The sequence below is a fragment of the Dipodomys merriami genome, unplaced genomic scaffold (genome assembly GCF_024711535.1).
Source record: "Dipodomys merriami isolate MVZ:Mamm:240054 unplaced genomic scaffold, mDipMer1.0.p SCAF_1, whole genome shotgun sequence".
Classification (NCBI taxonomy): Eukaryota; Metazoa; Chordata; class Mammalia; order Rodentia; family Heteromyidae; genus Dipodomys; species Dipodomys merriami.
The window spans coordinates 30,906,188-30,923,093 of record NW_027202270.1 but is presented as its reverse complement, the minus strand read 5'-3'; the positions used below and the strand labels follow the sequence as shown (position 1 = coordinate 30,923,093).

Genomic DNA, 16,906 nt, shown 5'->3' with positions numbered 1-16,906 from the left:
GAGGAGGCAACAAAGCTTAAGGAAAGAAAAGAAAAGAAATGGGCCCATGAGTGCTAGCAATAAAAACTAGAATAAGATCATATGAGGCCCTCGACAGAGGGATCAAAATGAGTAACAAGGAAGCACTGGTTCTAGGCTCCCTTCTTTTGTGTGTGCATGTATGTGTGTGTGTCTGTGTATACACACACGTACACACACACACACACATATATACATGTATATATATGGTGTACCTTTACACATATATGTAAATACTATTATTTAAATTGGCAGTCATTTATTAGGACTCCAAAAGGAGCTGGTGGCTCATGCCTGTAATCCTAGCTACTCAGGAGGCTGAGATCTGAGGATCTCAGCCCAGGCAGGAAAGTCTGTGAGACTCTTATCTCCAATAAGCCGCCAGAAAGCCAGAAGTGGTACTGTGGCTCAAGTGGTAGTGTGCTAGCTTTGAACTGAAGAGCTGAGGGATAGCGCCCAAGCCCAGAGTTCAAGTCCCACAACCACCACCAACAACAAAATAACCAGCAAAAAGCAAGGCTGGAAGTATGGCTCAAGTGGTAGAGCACCAAATAAGCAAGTAAGCAAACCAAGTGAATGCAAGGCCCTAACTTCGAACCCTGGCTTTGGGGGTGGTGGAAGGAGGGAAGGAGGAGTGGTTAGGTCAATCTTGACTTCTCTTTCTGAGGAGACTTTTACCTCTAAAACAATACCTTTCTATTCTGATGAACTTTACTATTCTTAATAAATATCACTATTACTCTCATTTTTAAAAAAAGAAATGGGTGCTGAGATTCTAAGTGGCTGAGATTTCAGACAAAGGTACCCACCCACCTCTCATGGACAGCTGCGAGTACTTTATGTGGAGTTCAACTTCATGACCGAAATGAGGAGCAAAGTCCCACTGATGGCATGTAGTCTAAATTTGGGGGATGATTTAGATGGAATGCTTCTATTCATCTTATACCAAAAAATAATGGATTGAATGACTAACCACCAGATGCAGGTAAGCAGATGCTAACCTGTTATTTTTAGAATAGAGGCAAGTGCTATATAGGAATTGTTGAGACATAGCTATTAGGGCACTCATAGTTTAATAATATTTTAATATCTGTTTAAATAAAACATTCTTATCCGAATAATTTTTATGTAATGCATACCTAAAACTGTTACTTCTCTGGCTTATTCTTTCCTTGCCTCTGTTTTGTTGACAAAAAAGAATTCTATTCTTGTATTGTAATCGTAAACTGGGTATTGTGTATTACTTTTTTTAACTTAAAATTAAGAATGGTTGTTTGGGGCTAAAGGACTTTCGTTCATCTATTTATAATTGTGTCTGGGAGATTTATTGGCAAGTGCATTGTGTGAAACTTAGAACATATTTTCCCATAGAAACAATGAGGTAAATAATGGGTTCATTTCTGTGCTAGTTTACAAAGGTTATTTGATTTATGTTGTTGTAAGCTGAAAACATTATTTTTGCAGTATTGTGTAGCTAATGAAATGAGAAGATAAAAACCTTTGATATCATTTTTCACAAAAGCTAGTATTTAAAACAAAGCAGTTCTGAAAGGATAAGATAGAGCCTGCCATGTAAGTTGTGTTGTTTTTGAACTCCTAATCCAGCCATTTTGGAACCTGAGGCCAAAGAAGAAATGTGCTCTTACACCTACATTTTCTAAATAGCCTCTGATGTTTTACATCAAGTGGGAAAAGCTCTACGATTTGGAAACATCCCTATACATAAAGCCTCCTGTTATCAATCCATTCTTTTTATTCTTTATTTTATTTATTTTATCAAACCATTCTTACAACACTGTCGACTCTCATGAACCTACTCTTTTGGTGTGATTATATGAGGGCAAGCATGTTAGAGAACAGTGGACAGCCACCTAGCAGCCAAGGACTATTTCCTTTATATAACACCCGGTTGTAAAGCAGACCAGCCACTTGATTTTCGTTAAAATGCAGATAGTAAGCCAAGTATAGTGGAGCAGTACTGTAATCCCAACATTTGTGAGGCTGAGGTGGGAGGATATTGAATTTGAGGTCAGCCTGGGTGACCTAGTATCAAAAAATGCAACCCCCAAATCAAATACAGTATTTTGTTCACCATAGATTGTTTTGCTTTAATGTTTGGTTTTTGGAAATGTTGCATTATGAGAGTATTTACTCATTATTTTTATTCATCTCAAGTATGGAGTGATTTTTGTTGTCTCCCCATGCCTTATGTCTATCCCAGAACTAGTAGGAAGCAAAAGGGAAGGAAGTTGCACATGCCTCTCCCTCCCTCCTCCTCCTTCACCTTTTCCTCTTCCTCCTCCTCCTCCTGCTCCTTCTCCTCCTTCTTCTTTTTTATCTGTCATGGGACTTGAACTCTGGGTCTGGGAGCTGTCCCTCAGCTCTTCAGCTCAAGGCTAGCACTCTACCACTTAAGCCACAGCACCACTTCTGGGTTTCTGGTGGTTTATTGGAGATAGAGTCTCACAGACTTTCCTGCCCAGGCTGGCATTGAGCTGGTATCCTCAGATCTCAGCCTCCTGAGTAGCTAGGATTACAGGTCTGAGCCACCAGTGCCCTGGCACTTCCTTACTTCTTTCGTTCGTTCGTTCGTTCCTTCCTTCCTTCCTTCCTCCCTTCCTCCCTCCCCCTCTCTCTCTGTCTCTCTCTCTCTGTCTCTTTCTGTCTCTCTTGTTCCCTCCCTCCCTCCCTCCCTCCCTCCCTCCCTTCTTTCTTTCTTTCTTTCTTTCTTTCTTTCTTTCTTTCTTTCTTTCTTTCTTTCTTTCCTTCTTCCCTTTTTCCCTTCCTTTTATCCTCCCTTCTTTTTTCTTTTTAGCAGTACCAGGATTTGAACTCAGCGCCTTAGTATGTGATAAACTAATGCTCTAATTTAAAACACACTGTTACCCATTTTTACTTTAGTTTATTTTTTCAGGTATGGTTTTGCTTTTTGCCCAGCAGGCCTGGGACCAGGATCCTCTTACCTATGCCTCCCTTGTAGTTGAGTTTACAAACACTTGCCACCATGTCAGGTTTGGTTTTCTTTTTCTCTTCTTGCTTTCCTCCTCTCTTTTGTTCCTCCCCTTCCTCCTCTTTCTTCTCCCCCATCCCCTCTCTCCCTCCCCCTTCCCCTCCCCCACTTCTTCCTCCATTTGAACTTAGAGCCAAAGCTTGCTTGGTTGGTGCTCCACTTTAGCTATGCTTCCAAGTCTTGTGTTTTGATGGGAGATGGAGTATTGTGGACTTTTCTGCCAGGACTGGCTCCAAATCTTGATCCTTTGGATCTCAGCCTTCTGAATGGCTACGATTACATATTTGAGCCACTGGGCCTAGTTCCAGTTTATTTGTCGATACAGTCTCACTAACTTTTGCCAGTCTGGCTTCAAACCTCAATCCTCTTCACCTCTACCTTTTGAGTGGCCAGGATTACAGGTGTGAGCCACTGCACCTGTCTCCTTTTTTTGCTTTCCCTCTCTTCCCATGTCATTTCCTTCTTTCCTTCATCTCTTTCTGTCTGCCTACCCTCAGGCATTATCTCTTTTTACTTTGGGTCTCTGCCTCCTTCCCAGGCTATTCCAGAGGACTACTGAGGTTGGAGTCCACTGGCTTCTGGGTAATACCACAATATGGAGCAGGGATACTATTTCTGAAGTGGAAGTGAACTAAGCAGTTTGCACAAGGCTCTGAAATCCTTAAATCTTAAAATGAATGGTTAACTCCTCTACATTTCACAGTGTTGAAACCAAGTCTTACTTGCTAGGTCCTAGTAAGGCTTAGCCAGGCTTATGTATGCAATAAAGGTAGTTAAAGGAATAAGCAGAATTTGTGAAACAATTATAGAAAACAAAATAAAGGGTTTGTTGTTGTTGTTGATTTAAAAAAAAATAAATGTGTGTAGACTAAGTGCTGGTGTCTCATACTGCTGTCTCATAGGATTACAATCCAAGCTATTCAGAAGGCTGACATCTGGAGCATCATGATTTGAAACCAGCCTGGGCTTAAAAGTCCTTGAGATTCTACCACCAAAATAACTAGCAAAAAAAACAAAAAACAAAAAACCAGCTGGAGATATGGGTCAACTGATAGAACAACCATTGAAAAAGCAAGTGTGAGTCCCTGAGTTCAAATGTCAGTACTGGAATAACAACAACAACAACAATAAATGTGTGGGATTGTGAAAAAAAGATTACTTGTGGTGGAATCAAGTCCATTCTGTATAGTAAATTTCAAGGAAAATTGGGGCAAGTAAAGATACTTGAGGTTTGAAAAGATAGTATGTGAAGAAAGAGGAACTGGGAGAAAGAAATTGATTTGGAAAGTTCTTCATGTTGGCCACCGAGCGGAGCTGTGGGTACAAGGCTGTTGTTCTGGCATAAGGGCATAATGGGGCTCAGGCATCTGAGCTTGACATGGGGAGCAAGGCTTTCAGAGGGTCTATACACAATTCATGCGTATCAGCAATTACAAGCCAGGGTTTCATAACTTGCATCTGTAATGGGAGCATTTTAATGCATTTCATACAAACTGACAATGACAAGATGCACAAAAATATCATTACCTTTTAATCATAGGCATGTGTGTTGGACTCATGGTTCTAACTGAACCTTGACTGTGAAGGAGGCTGCTGAGAGAGGGTGGTGATGGGAGGTGTGTGTATGACACTGAGGAGGCTGAGTCAGGAAGGTTTAAGTTCAAGCCTATGCCTGTGCTGGCTTCCATAGCAACTTCCGGGCCAAACCGAGCTACATGGGGCAATTTTCTCACAAAAGTACAGACTTCAGAGTGGTATCTCCTTGGGTCAAAGCCTGGTTACTCTACTCCTTGTTTATTTAGCATTTTTTAAATTATTTAACACTTTCAGAATTGTATTGAGGAAATGGAGGTGTGGCTCAAGTGGTAGAATACCAACCTTGAGCAAAAAAAAATCCATTGGAGAGTGTGAAGCCTTGAATTCAATCCCCAGTACTGGTACTCGTAAAACTAGATTCATGTGCAAGACAAAGTAAGCTTCAGTGGGAACTGTCTACTTGATACGTAAGTATCTCCCAATTTCTAGTGGGACTTTTGCCAAGAAGGAGGCAATTGCTCACACAGCTTTATACAGGAAAGATTTAAGTTTCTGGAATCTGCCCAGTACCAGATAGAGGACAGCCTTTATGTCAGCAAAATCCATAGTGAGCAGAAAGAAGAGCCTGCCATTCATTTGTCCTGGCCTTTCACCTGGACCACCCAGTGCTCTCCCAGAGGCCAAACCCTGGCTTTTACTCACCAGGTTAGTATGGAAGTTTCACAAGTAAATCATGTTTTTATTTTTTAAATTTAATTAATGAATGAATTAATTATTTTTTGGGTCAGTCATGGGTCTTGAACTCACTGCCTGGGCACTGTCCTTGAGCTCTTTTGCTCAAGGTTAGCACTCTACCATTTTGAGCCACAGCTCCACTTCCAGTTCTCTGGTGGCTAATTGAGGATAAGAGTCTCACAGATTTTTGGCTGGGAATGGGCCTTAGTGGTAGAATGCTTGCCTAGCATTCATGAAACCCTGGGTTCAATTCCTCAGTACCACATAAACAGAAAGAAAAAAAAAAAAAAAGAGTCTCACAGGCTTTCCTTCCCAGGCTGGTTTTGGACCATGATCCTAAGATCTCAGCCTCCTGAGTAGCTAGGATTGCAGGTGTGAACCACCGGCGCCCAGCTTCTTTATTTTCTTAAGACAGGTCTTTCTTTATCATCCATTAGCCTCAAATTCATGATCCTCATGCCTCTCAAGTGCTAGGATTACAGGTATATACCGCCATGCCTGGCTGTTGTCTTATTATTAATATCACTTTTCTTCTCAGTTTTTGGCCAGAAGACTTGGATTAAATATGTGACAAATTATTTCCCTGTGGGACCTGATTATGCTATATTGGCAAATCTGTTGTAAATTTAAAAAACAACAACAGAACATTGAACTAGACTGAAAAATCATGCCGTTATACTGAAAAAGGGAAATTATAAAATTTAGTCCATTCAAACTCAAAAAATCAAAACACTCAAGCAATCATATACATGCAGAGAACAGAAGAGAAAATATCTGGTCTGCAGAAACCTAGTTGTCTTTTTTTACTTAGGCGGAAAGAGAAAGTCTTCCACCTTCTCTGCATCTACACACACCTAAGGATTCCTGTGGTTTTAGACAATGGGTCCTTTCTTTGCTGTAGTGTTCAGTATAATTGCCTTGCCTTATAAGCTAAGCCATTCTGACACAGGAACACCTTGTAATTAGATTTCCCTACCTACTTGTGAAATGTTGGTGTTTTTTTTTTTTGGGGGGGGGTCTGGTCATGGGGCCTGAACTCTGGGCCTGGGCACTGTCCCTCAGCTCTTCAGCTCAAGCCTAGTGCTCTACAACTTGAGCCACAGCGCCACTTCCGGCTTTTTTCTTTTTTGCTTCTGTGGTGCTGAGGAATCGAACCCAGGGCCTCATCCATGCAAAGCAAGGGCTCTACCACTGAGCCACCTTCCCAGCCCCTGTAGTTAAAAGCTTTGATCCACACAAGTATATCATCGCTTTTATAGGTGAAGACCAGAATGTGAGGAAAGCCTGAACAAAAGGCAGAAATATAGTATTAGGGCAAAAAAAATATGGATGTATTTATTTTTTCTTTGCTAAGTATTGAATCTAAAGCTTCCTGCATAATTGGTAAACTATTTCTGAATTGCATCTCCAGATGCTAGAGAAAATGGAATTTAAATCTAGGAAACAAGGCATGGTAATTGGAAATTTGACATTTCTGTACAGAAATTTCAAGGTCTCAAAAATTGTGAAATTTGTAAATATGGGCATTTTTCTCCTATTCTTTTTCAATAATTCACAGTTTTGAACCATACTCTCAATGACAGTGGAAATAGAAGATAACACAGGAATTTATAACATCAACTTCAGAGAAAAATTTAAGCACAATTTACAAATATGTAATAATGTGTAATAATAGTATAAGGACCGACTGTATAAGTATATAAAAGTAAAAAGGAGGCCTCGCTACCACCTGCTTGCAGTTCCATTTCTTGTCAGCAGGCAGCACTCTCAGAATGTAACTGTTGCAAGCTAAAGTAATCCAGGAACAAGGAAGAAGTGTGATTTAAGAATTGTACCCTTCAGCTTTTATTTCTTTCCAAAAATGTTCACATATCTTACCAAAGGCAATGCTACATGTCCCTGAATAAGTAACTGGAGTCCTTGTCTATTCCTGGATTATTCTGAATATAATGATTTTCCTCATGATAAATACAGTTCATGTGGCCAAAGTGTGGTTTGTTTGCATGTATAAAAATGGAACAATCAAACTTGTTGAAATTGTTTTAAGAAGTGGGGAAAGGAGAGAGAAGTACGTGCTGGAGTGGGTGAGGTTGATCTGGACATTGTTGTACACATGTGTGGAAATGTCACAATGAGGGCTGGGAAGGTGGCTCAGTGGTAGAGTGCTTGCCTTGCATGCATGAGGCCCTGGGTTCGATTCAGAAAAAGCCGCAAGTGGCGCTGTGGCTCAAGTGGTAGAGCACTAGCCTTGAGCTGAAGAGCTGAGGGACAGCACCCAGGCCTAGAGTTCAGGCCCCACAACAGGCAAAAAAAAAAAAAAAAAAAAAAAAAAGGAAATGTCACAATGAAACCCTCCTTGTACAACTAATATATGCAAACAATAAAAACACAAAGAAGTTTAGGCCTCATAAATAATAAGGAAAATGAACAACTGGAGAGATACCATGTACAATATAATTTATTATTGTCTTCTCATTCAATAAAATTTGTAAAAGTTTTCGATGCAGTCTTTGGGGAGCTTTATAATGAGTTTCTACTATTTTTTAGTTTGGTTACCTTGAAAAAACTACTTAAACTATAAGACTCAGTTTTCCTAATGATAAGAATGACAGCCTAGGTATTGTCATGGTATTGCAAGGGTCAGTCTCTAAACCAGCATGGAGCTGGGCACAGAGCAAGCACTGACAGGTAGCAATTTTGATGAAGTTGATAATGGGGGAGGATTGCTGTAGTTTCTTTGAAAGCCTCATATACCCTTGTTGAAAACAGGCAGGAAAATAACCAAAATGTAAAGATTTGCTGTGAGTGCATTTTATAAGTATATTGCTCTTTTTCTTTTCTTATTATTCCAGAAAAAAATTTAAAACTCAAAATCAAACCTTAATATACCATTGGCCAGCATAAGCCATTATTACTACCTTAACCAATTTTGTGTTTTCTATTCCCAGCATTGTTTGTCTAGAATTTTTTAAAGTGAGCCTGGAAATTATGTCATACCTTCTGTAAGTACTTTAGCATGCATCTCTAACTACTCGACTGTTTTTAATCACCATGCCAATTACAAATAAATTCTTAGAATAATGTAATGCCATATTTAAATTTCCATACTTGTCTCAGAAATGTCATTTTACAATTGATTTACTCAAATCAGCTTCCATACAATATCTAATATATTATGCTCATTTGTTGTATGGTTTAGGCCTTTTTAATTCTCGCTCTTTTTCTTCTTGGTAGATTTGGAGTTTGAATCCAGAGCATTGTAATGGCTGCATTGGTGCTCTGTCACTTGAGCAATGATACCAACCTTTTTACATTCTTTTAAAAAAAAAATCTCTGTGTGTGTGCACACACACGTGCTCGCACACATGCACACCAGTCCTGGGGCTTAAACTTGGCCTAGGCACTTTCCCTGAGCTTTTTTGCTCAAGCCTAGTGCTTTACCATTTGAGCCATAGCTCCACTTCAGGTGTCTTTTTTTTTGGGGGGGGGAGGGAGGGGAGGATAGTTACTTCGAGATAATAGTCTCAAGGAATTTTCTATCTGGCCTGGCTTTGAACTGAGATCCTCAGATCCTAACCACTCAGCCTCCTGAGTGGTTAGAATTACAAGTATGAGCCATCAGTGCCTGACATTAGGTATTTTTAATAGGGTCTTGTGTTTTTACCTGGGGCTGGCCTAGACTTCAACCCTCCTATTTATGTTTTCCAGACAGCTGGGACGACAACTGTATACCACCATGCACAGCTTTTTATTGGTTGAGATTGGGGCCTCACAAAGATTTTGCTTAGGCAGCAAGCCATGATCCTCCTGAATTTTGCCTTCTGAGTAGCTAGAATGATAATACTAGTGATCTGGCTCTTTGTTTTATTTTTTATAACAATTGAGTATTTTTCAGTATTTTAAAAATGTTTCTGTCATTAATTCATACTACTTATCTTGTTATTATCTGTTAAGCATCTGTGATAATCTACACATTCTAGAAAAGTTTTAAGTAGACCATAATTTCAAATAACTTGATTAAAATTGAAACAGAAGAGGAAATGGGGAAAAAATGCAAACTCTCAAACATGGTAGTCTAAATTGACAACAGTTGACAAGGTAAAAATAATCCCCCAAATGTGGTGGATGGACATGCTAGCCTTACATGGTACATAGCATGTCATTTTGCTGCTAATTGTCCATGGTTACCACTTATCTTAATCCAGATATCCTGGGAACAGAAGCTGTGGTGAAAGTGAGGGAAGGGGATGGCACATGCTATTCCAGAGGAGAAGGAAGGGGAGGGGAGGGAAGGAGAGGGGAGGAAAGGAAGGAAGGGAATAGCATGTTTCTGAGCTGGCCTAAGATACACAACTACACTGGTTTCAAATGGTGGAAGTGTGCCCTGTCGGCAATTCCCACACTCCGGACTGTGCCATCATCCCTTGCAGGAAGTTGCTGAAGCCAGTCTCTGTTAGTTTACTTAGGCTTAGGCACACAGGCCTCTCCATACCTGTGAACTTCCCATGTGAGTCCTTGCATTCTATAAGGGTGGGCATGCCTGTGGAGAGCAGGAATGGCTTTTCTTACCAAGAGCCCAGCAGGCTGCCTGAAGGACATCCAACCCAAGCTGACCCAAAAGGAAATCATCTGACTCGTTTTTTACACAGAAATCTTTGGTAACAAAATTTTTTGTTTTGGACATAAGAGCTGGGATACATTTTAATAAGTCATCTGACATTTTCCCTTGACTCTCAACAAGACAATAAAACTGTACATTATTACATGTTTTAAAATTCTGAAGGATATTTAACAATTTCTCTGGAATAAGAAGAAAATCTTGTTTCTAGTATCAAAACATGAATGTAAAGCTTTAAAAATCAGGTTCTATTGTAGAATAGTTGTGACTTAGGTATATAATTGCTTGGCTAATACAAAGACTTGTTTTTAAGAATCCTAGGACTAAGCAGGGCACAGGTGGCTCACAGCTGCAATCCTAGGTACTCAGGAGGTTGAGATTTGAGGATTATGGTTCAAAGCCAGCTTAGGCAGGAAAGTCTATGGGACTCTTGTTTCCAACTGACCACTAACAAGCCAACCATGGAGCTGTGGCTCAAGTTGTAGAGTGCTAGCCATGAACACAAAAGCTCAGGGACAGTGCTCATACCCTGAGTTCAAGCCCTAGGATCAGCAGGAGGAAAAAAAAATTCTATGACTTGTGAATATGATTAAGGTCCATGTAACTGGTGGTGTAGCTCAAGTGGTAGAGCAGTAGCAGTGAACAAGTTCCATTGGATGCATATATGGGCATGTCAAAATGAAGTCCTCTAATGAAAGTGTGAAAAAAAAAAGAAAAAATGATTGTAAGATATAATAATAGAATGATAAAAAGAAAATCTTCATGAACTTACTTGGTCTAGGACTTTTTTTTTTTTTTTGGAGACAGGCTCTTGCTATGTAATTCAAACTTGACTTTGAATTCTGGATCTTCTTACCTCTGCCTTCCAAATACCAGGATTACAGGTATGTGCCATCATGCCCAGCACAAACTCTTTTCTCTCTCTCTCTCTCTCTCTCTCTCTCTCTCTCTCTCTCTCTCTCTCTCTCTCTCTCTCTCTCTCTCTCTCTCTCTCTCTCTCTCTCTCGGCTTTCTCATCTATACAGTAAGAACATAGGTGTTCACACAGAGTATCTGAATAAATGAATGACTCCTTAAGGACTGTTAGGCAGCTTTATTGGAGGCAAAAGGATAGACTAGATGTCTTCAGTTTTCTTCCTGTTGTATGAGTCTGTGGTTTCTTTGACTACTAAAAATTGGCCGGGTTGCAAATTTGTTTTTAAAGTTGGGAAACCAAAAACTGCTTTCAGATAAAAGGCACAAACTACTTCTCAGTGTGTTCATGTTTACAGGAGGAAGGCAAATGAATTTACATATCACAATGATACTGTCACATTGTCACATGGTAAATTCATTTAAACAATATATACATATACCAAACATGCTCGCTATGGCTGGCATTCTGCCCAACTGTGTTGTGTCCAGATTGCACCTCCCTGTTTGGGGCTGTGCACGTCTGGCTGGAGCAGCAGCCGGCTCTTCTGATGGAGACTTCCTTGCTCTGATAAGGAAAACTGCTGAAGTCATGAGGCTGCTTCAGGCAGAGCCCTCATGTGAGTCATATGAAAGCTCCACACTGCTGACCTCTGGCTAAAAGGGAGTGAGCAAGGACAAGGAGAGGCAGAGAGGGAGAGGTTCAAGTGCAGGTTTTCTCCTTGAACTGAGAAGATTATGGGTCAAGAGCTGTGCACAAAGAGGCTACAGCCTGGATGCGGCTGCTCTCACTGTCCGGAGGGAGGTGAGGCACGCAGCTGCCGGAGGACTCAGCCTGGGAGCATGGAGGCTGCCCTAGAGGTATTTGCATCTCAGGAGAAAGCATCTTGCTTTCACGATAAACTCAGGAGTTCAGACAGACATTCTTCTTCCATGTAGCACGGGTTGATTTTTCTGCGGTAGGTCTAAAGCCCATAAAAAGAAAAAAAAATTCTATTAAAGTCACAGAGAATTTATGGCTGCAGTTATCAAGTTTGGGGATGTGCTTGTAAACCAGAAGGGAAAAATCATCTTTGGTTGTGGTGTGCCTTGACTTGAAGTAGAGAAAGTGGCTCTGTTCTTGAGATCTCGAAGGTCCTGACTCACAGGGCTGAACCAAAGAAAGCAAGCTGCAGTATTGTTGTGTATTCAAAATTTCAGGAATTTTCTCGTAACTATTAGCAATGATTATTTTCCTAAAGTTATACATTGAATAATTGAGTAATTGAGTGAGTAGGAGGAAGGGAGGGAGGGAAGAAGGGAGGGAGGGAGAGGGAGAGGAAGAGGGAGAGGGAGAGGGGAGGGAGGGAGAGGGAGAGGGAGGAAGTGAGAGGAGTCAGAATCAAAGAGAAAAAATTGGAAAGAATCCATCAAGGAGATTTAGGTTAATCTCTGCATTATAAGCATTCAGGTGAAGAAGGAATGTAGCATTTCAGCAGTTGATACCATTATGGTCTCTTTTAGGGATCTGACTTTCAAGAAAGCTGCTTTTTTTTTCCTTCTGGGAAGTAGAAAACTTAGAAAACATAGGATGAAAAAGTATGAGGCAAACAAAGGAAAATCAGTTCTGCAAGCTACAGAACCTTGATTTGCACACATTTTATCCATGCATTTGCTTTTGTGTTTTGTTTTGTTTCTCTCTCTCTCTCTCTCTCTCTCTCTCTCTCTCTCTCTCTAGCTAGCAGACCTAAAAGAAGCATCCTGTTCTATGACTTCATTTCACCCCAAGGGACCCCAGACTGTCAGTGCCCGGAAGTTTGTGAGTAAAAGGCCAAGGAGTAACAGCGATTCTTTTCAGGAGGAGGATGCTGGGCAACGGTTCCAATGGGTGAGTAAACTTAATGGATGTCTGCTGTTCCCCTTACAAGGTGGTTCCTGATGGGCTTTCTCAGGTACACCCTCCACAATGCTGTCTAGTGTCCTGGGATTGTGAGGAGAGTAACACACACACACACACACACACACACACACACACACACACACACACACACACACACCTGCTCCTTTCTTCAGTCTCTCACACTTCTCTATCTTTTATGCAGAGGAAGAGCCTTCCTTTTGGGGCAGCCTCATCCTACTTGAACTTGGAGAAGTTGGGTGAAGGTTCCTATGCTACAGTTTACAAGGGGATTAGCAGGTGAGTTGATGCAGGACTGGGGAGATTTTTGAAATGAGGGCCCCACTCCATCACTTTACATTATAGAGTCAGATGACACATCACTTTCACTGCATTTGACATGTGCAAGACAGTGGGGCCATTAGAGAGAGAGAGAGAGAGAGAGAGAGAGAGAGAGAGAGAGAGAGAGAGAGAGAGAGAGAGAGAGAGAGAGAGAGAGAGAGAGAGAGCGAGCAGATGATTCAAATAGCCTTGAAAGGAAAACAAACCTGCTCTGCTCCAATTGAAGTCAGCCCACTAAAACGTCTGATGGCCTTTCCTGTCTTCTATTCAATTCAAAGCATCTAGACTTTCTCTATTCTTGACCCAAAGAACAGTGACTGCCTGGAGTTGCTAAGGTGTCTCTAGAATTTTCCTTATGCAAAGTTTCATAGTTGCTGAGGTCTATTGAGGCTTCTGCTTCTTCCTTCCACTTGGCTTTCCAAGAAGAAAAGGAAGTTGGGTTTCTGCAAAGTATGGAGTGTGCAAAAAATGTTACACCTTGAGGTTTCTATGCTTGCAAAATACAGAAAATGGCTGGAAATGAAAAACACTGTTTATCTAAAAGTCAAGTATGTATTTTGGAAATCTAAATTCCACTGCTTTTTAGATAGGGTGGGAAAGTTAGGTGCTCTTATCCCAACTAATAGCTTACTAATAGTCAGATATTAATTTAAAATATCATATAAGCCAGGCATGGTGATGCAGGAAGCAGAGGGAGGGGGATTATTGAGAGTTTGAGGCATAAAAAGGGATGGAAGAAGATGCGGGAAGGAAGGAGCTGGGTATGTGTGTGCACAATGTGTATGAACGATGACCAGGCTGGGGCCTGTGGTAAGTATTGAATATTTGGATTTGAAAAATCTAATAGCATATAAAAATGTTACTGATTCTCTAACTTTGAATTTTGATGTAGTCAAATAGAATGATTCCTTAAAACTTTTGGGAATTGGTTCTAGGATCCCCTTGGAGATCAAAATTTGTGGATGCTGAAGTGAGTCCCTTATATAAAATGGCACAATATTTGAGTATAGCCTAATAATACCTAATACAATGTAAATGCCATGTCAATCATTGTTGTATTGTCTTGCTTAGTAGATTAGAAGAAAAAAAGTCAGTACATGTCCCATAGAAACACAGCATTTTTCTGGATATTTTCAATCTGTGGTTGGTTTTCATACAGATACAGAATTCACAGATATAGAGAGATGACTGTATATTCTAAGCTACGACAATTAAAATTGTATAGGATAAGTAGAAGAAAAGACACATTAAAGAAACATGACGGGGGGAGGAGGATTGGGTGGTGGGGCAGAGGGAGGATAGGAAGGGATGGGAAGGGGAAACAAAGGAGGAAGCTACAATGCTTGATAAGAAATGTACTCATTATCTTGCCCATGTAATTGTAACCCCTCTGTACATATTTTCACAATAATAAAAAAAAGAAATATGATGAGAAACTATAGCTAGAACAATTACAACCTAAGTATTGATAAGTCTACATTATAATTATGGTAGTATTTCAAGTCAGAAGGAAAAGAAGACAGTATTAAATAGAGCTAGAACAATTGTTAGGCCATTTGGGATAAGTGTATATATATATATATATATATATATATATATGCATTATGGGTATGGTGGACTAAAGGGTTAAATGAAAAAAAGAAAGCATACTAGAGCTAGAAGAAAAAATAATGAAGTGAATTCTGCATAACATTAGGCTGACATTCAAGTCAGAACCCATAAAGGGTTCCATGTAATGTCATCTATCCAAGTACATTCTAAGGAGCAACTGGGGTGTTCCAATTCCAAGACACTTCAATAGATGTTTCATTGAAACATCCAGTCAACACTGGCAACCTTTGAACAAAATCAAATTCAATCCTTTATCATAGATGCTTTCAGCATTTCAAAAATGCCAGTGTACATTTTGACTACTTAAAAAGAAGTAAGAAAATGAAGGGTAAAGCATTACCAAGCATATTTGACCAAATGTCTTAAAAAATTTTTAATGAAGTAGAATTTGCAGAGCCATGTTCTAAACAAAATACTTTAGAAAATACTAACCATTGACTTCAGCCAGGTGCCAGTGGCTCACACCTACAAATCCTAGCTCCTCAGAAGTCTGAGACCTAGAGGATTAAGGTTCAAACCAGCCCAGAAATCTGAGACCCTATCTCCAATTAACCAACAAAATGCCAGACTGGAGGTATGGTTCCTAGGGTAGAGGGCAAGCAATGAGCAAGAAAGCTAATTGAGAGGCCTTGACTTCAAGCCCTCATACAGGCACACACACACACACACTTCAAAGACAAGAGAAGACAAATGAAAGTAACTGGTTAAAAGTATATGCAAAATATCCCAATAAAAAGGCAGATAAATAGGCAAAGCACAAAAGAAAATAGAAAAAAAAATACACTCATGAAAATTCAGTTCTGTAAGTACAGAAGTTGAAATTAAAATGTGGCAATTGCTTTTGCCTATTGAATAGGCCAAAATATGATGGTAAAAACAAATCAACATTGCTGAGAGTTTGGCAAAACAACATGAAACCAATTGACAGAGCTTTCAGATGACAACCCTGCCAAAATTGAGAAACAAAATAGGCAGTATTAAATTATAAACCAAAAAATAAATTATCTATGAGTCTATACCAAGTAATGATTCAGTTTTTAAATTAATGATGAGGAGAGAGGAAATAAATCTTCTATGCACAAGAATTCCAAGTAGTTTATGTAGATAATCTCCCTTGAAGAGGTGGATCTAGCTTCCCATTCCTTAAGTGTAGGCAACACCTTAGTGACACTGGTTCTAACATACTGTATAGGAGAAACCAGTAAGTTTGCAGTAGAGAACCTGACAAGTGCTACCTCCGACAAAGGTTAAAGTCAACCTCAAAAGTTGTAAGTTACTGGGCACTGGTAGTTCACATGTATTAATCCTGGCTATTCAAGAGGCTGAGATCTGAGGATCCCAATTCAAAACTGGGGGCAGAAAACCTGCAAGTGGAGCTGTGGCTCAAAGTGGTAGAGCACTAGCCTTGAGCAAAAAAGCTCAGGAACAACACCTAGGTTGTGAGTCCAAGCCCCACAACCAGGGAGGACAAAGTTGTAAGTTAGCCAGGCACCTGTGGCTCATGCCTACAATCTACCCATTCAGGAGGCTGAGATCTGAGGATTCCTATTTGAAGCCAGCTCAGGCAGGAAAACAAAAAAACAACAACAACAAAAATTTTACTCTTACCTCCAACTAGCCAGCAAACAGTCAGAACTGGAAGCTTGGCTCACATGATTCAGTACCAGGTGAGCAGTCAAGCCCTGCCCTTCAAGCTCAGTAGCAGCCCTGCTCCCAAGTCTTAAGTCACAAAATGATGAAGCTGACTCTATCTTTCTAAAATTCATAATCCCAGTCTAATCATTATTAGAAAATTTCCAAGACTGGGCATCTTACAAAGATATATAACCAGTACTCCTCAAAATAACTCAAGTAATCAAATACAAGGGAAAAGTCTGCAAACTGTCAGAGCAAAAAGGAGTTAAGGAGACATGGCAACTAAATGTAATCCTGAAAGGGAGCCCGGACAATTAAAACAAAATTAAGCCAGGTGTTCATGCCTCATGACTGTAATCCTAGCCACTCAGAAGGCTGAGGTCTGAGGGTCATAGTTCGAAGCCAGCCTGGGCAGAGAAGTTCCCTTGAGACTCTTATCTCCAATTATCTACTTAAAAATAAACCAACAGTGGAGTTATGGCTCAAGTGGTTGAATACTAGCCTTGAGCACAAAAGCTCAGGGACAGTGTCCATGACCTGAGTTCAAGCCCTATACAGCAGGATTTTGTGCATTTGAGGCCAGCCTAGGATATTTAGTAAGATCGTGTCTTGG

At 40.3% G+C, this 16,906-nt stretch overlaps 1 protein-coding gene across 1 annotated transcript in view; it reads left to right on the top strand.

Annotated features, from left to right (window-relative positions):
• Nucleotides 1–11,506: 11,506 nt before the first annotated feature.
• LOC138832559 (cyclin-dependent kinase 15-like) overlaps nt 11,507–16,906 on the top strand; it is an 86,407-nt gene continuing 81,007 nt past the window's right edge. Inside the window, exons 1-3 of the mRNA XM_070030798.1 lie at nt 11,507–11,690; nt 12,547–12,696; nt 12,911–13,005. Coding sequence (XP_069886899.1) covers nt 11,568–11,690; nt 12,547–12,696; nt 12,911–13,005 — 368 coding nt within the window. The 5' untranslated portion in view covers nt 11,507–11,567. The remainder of the gene's footprint in view (nt 11,691–12,546; nt 12,697–12,910; nt 13,006–16,906) is intronic.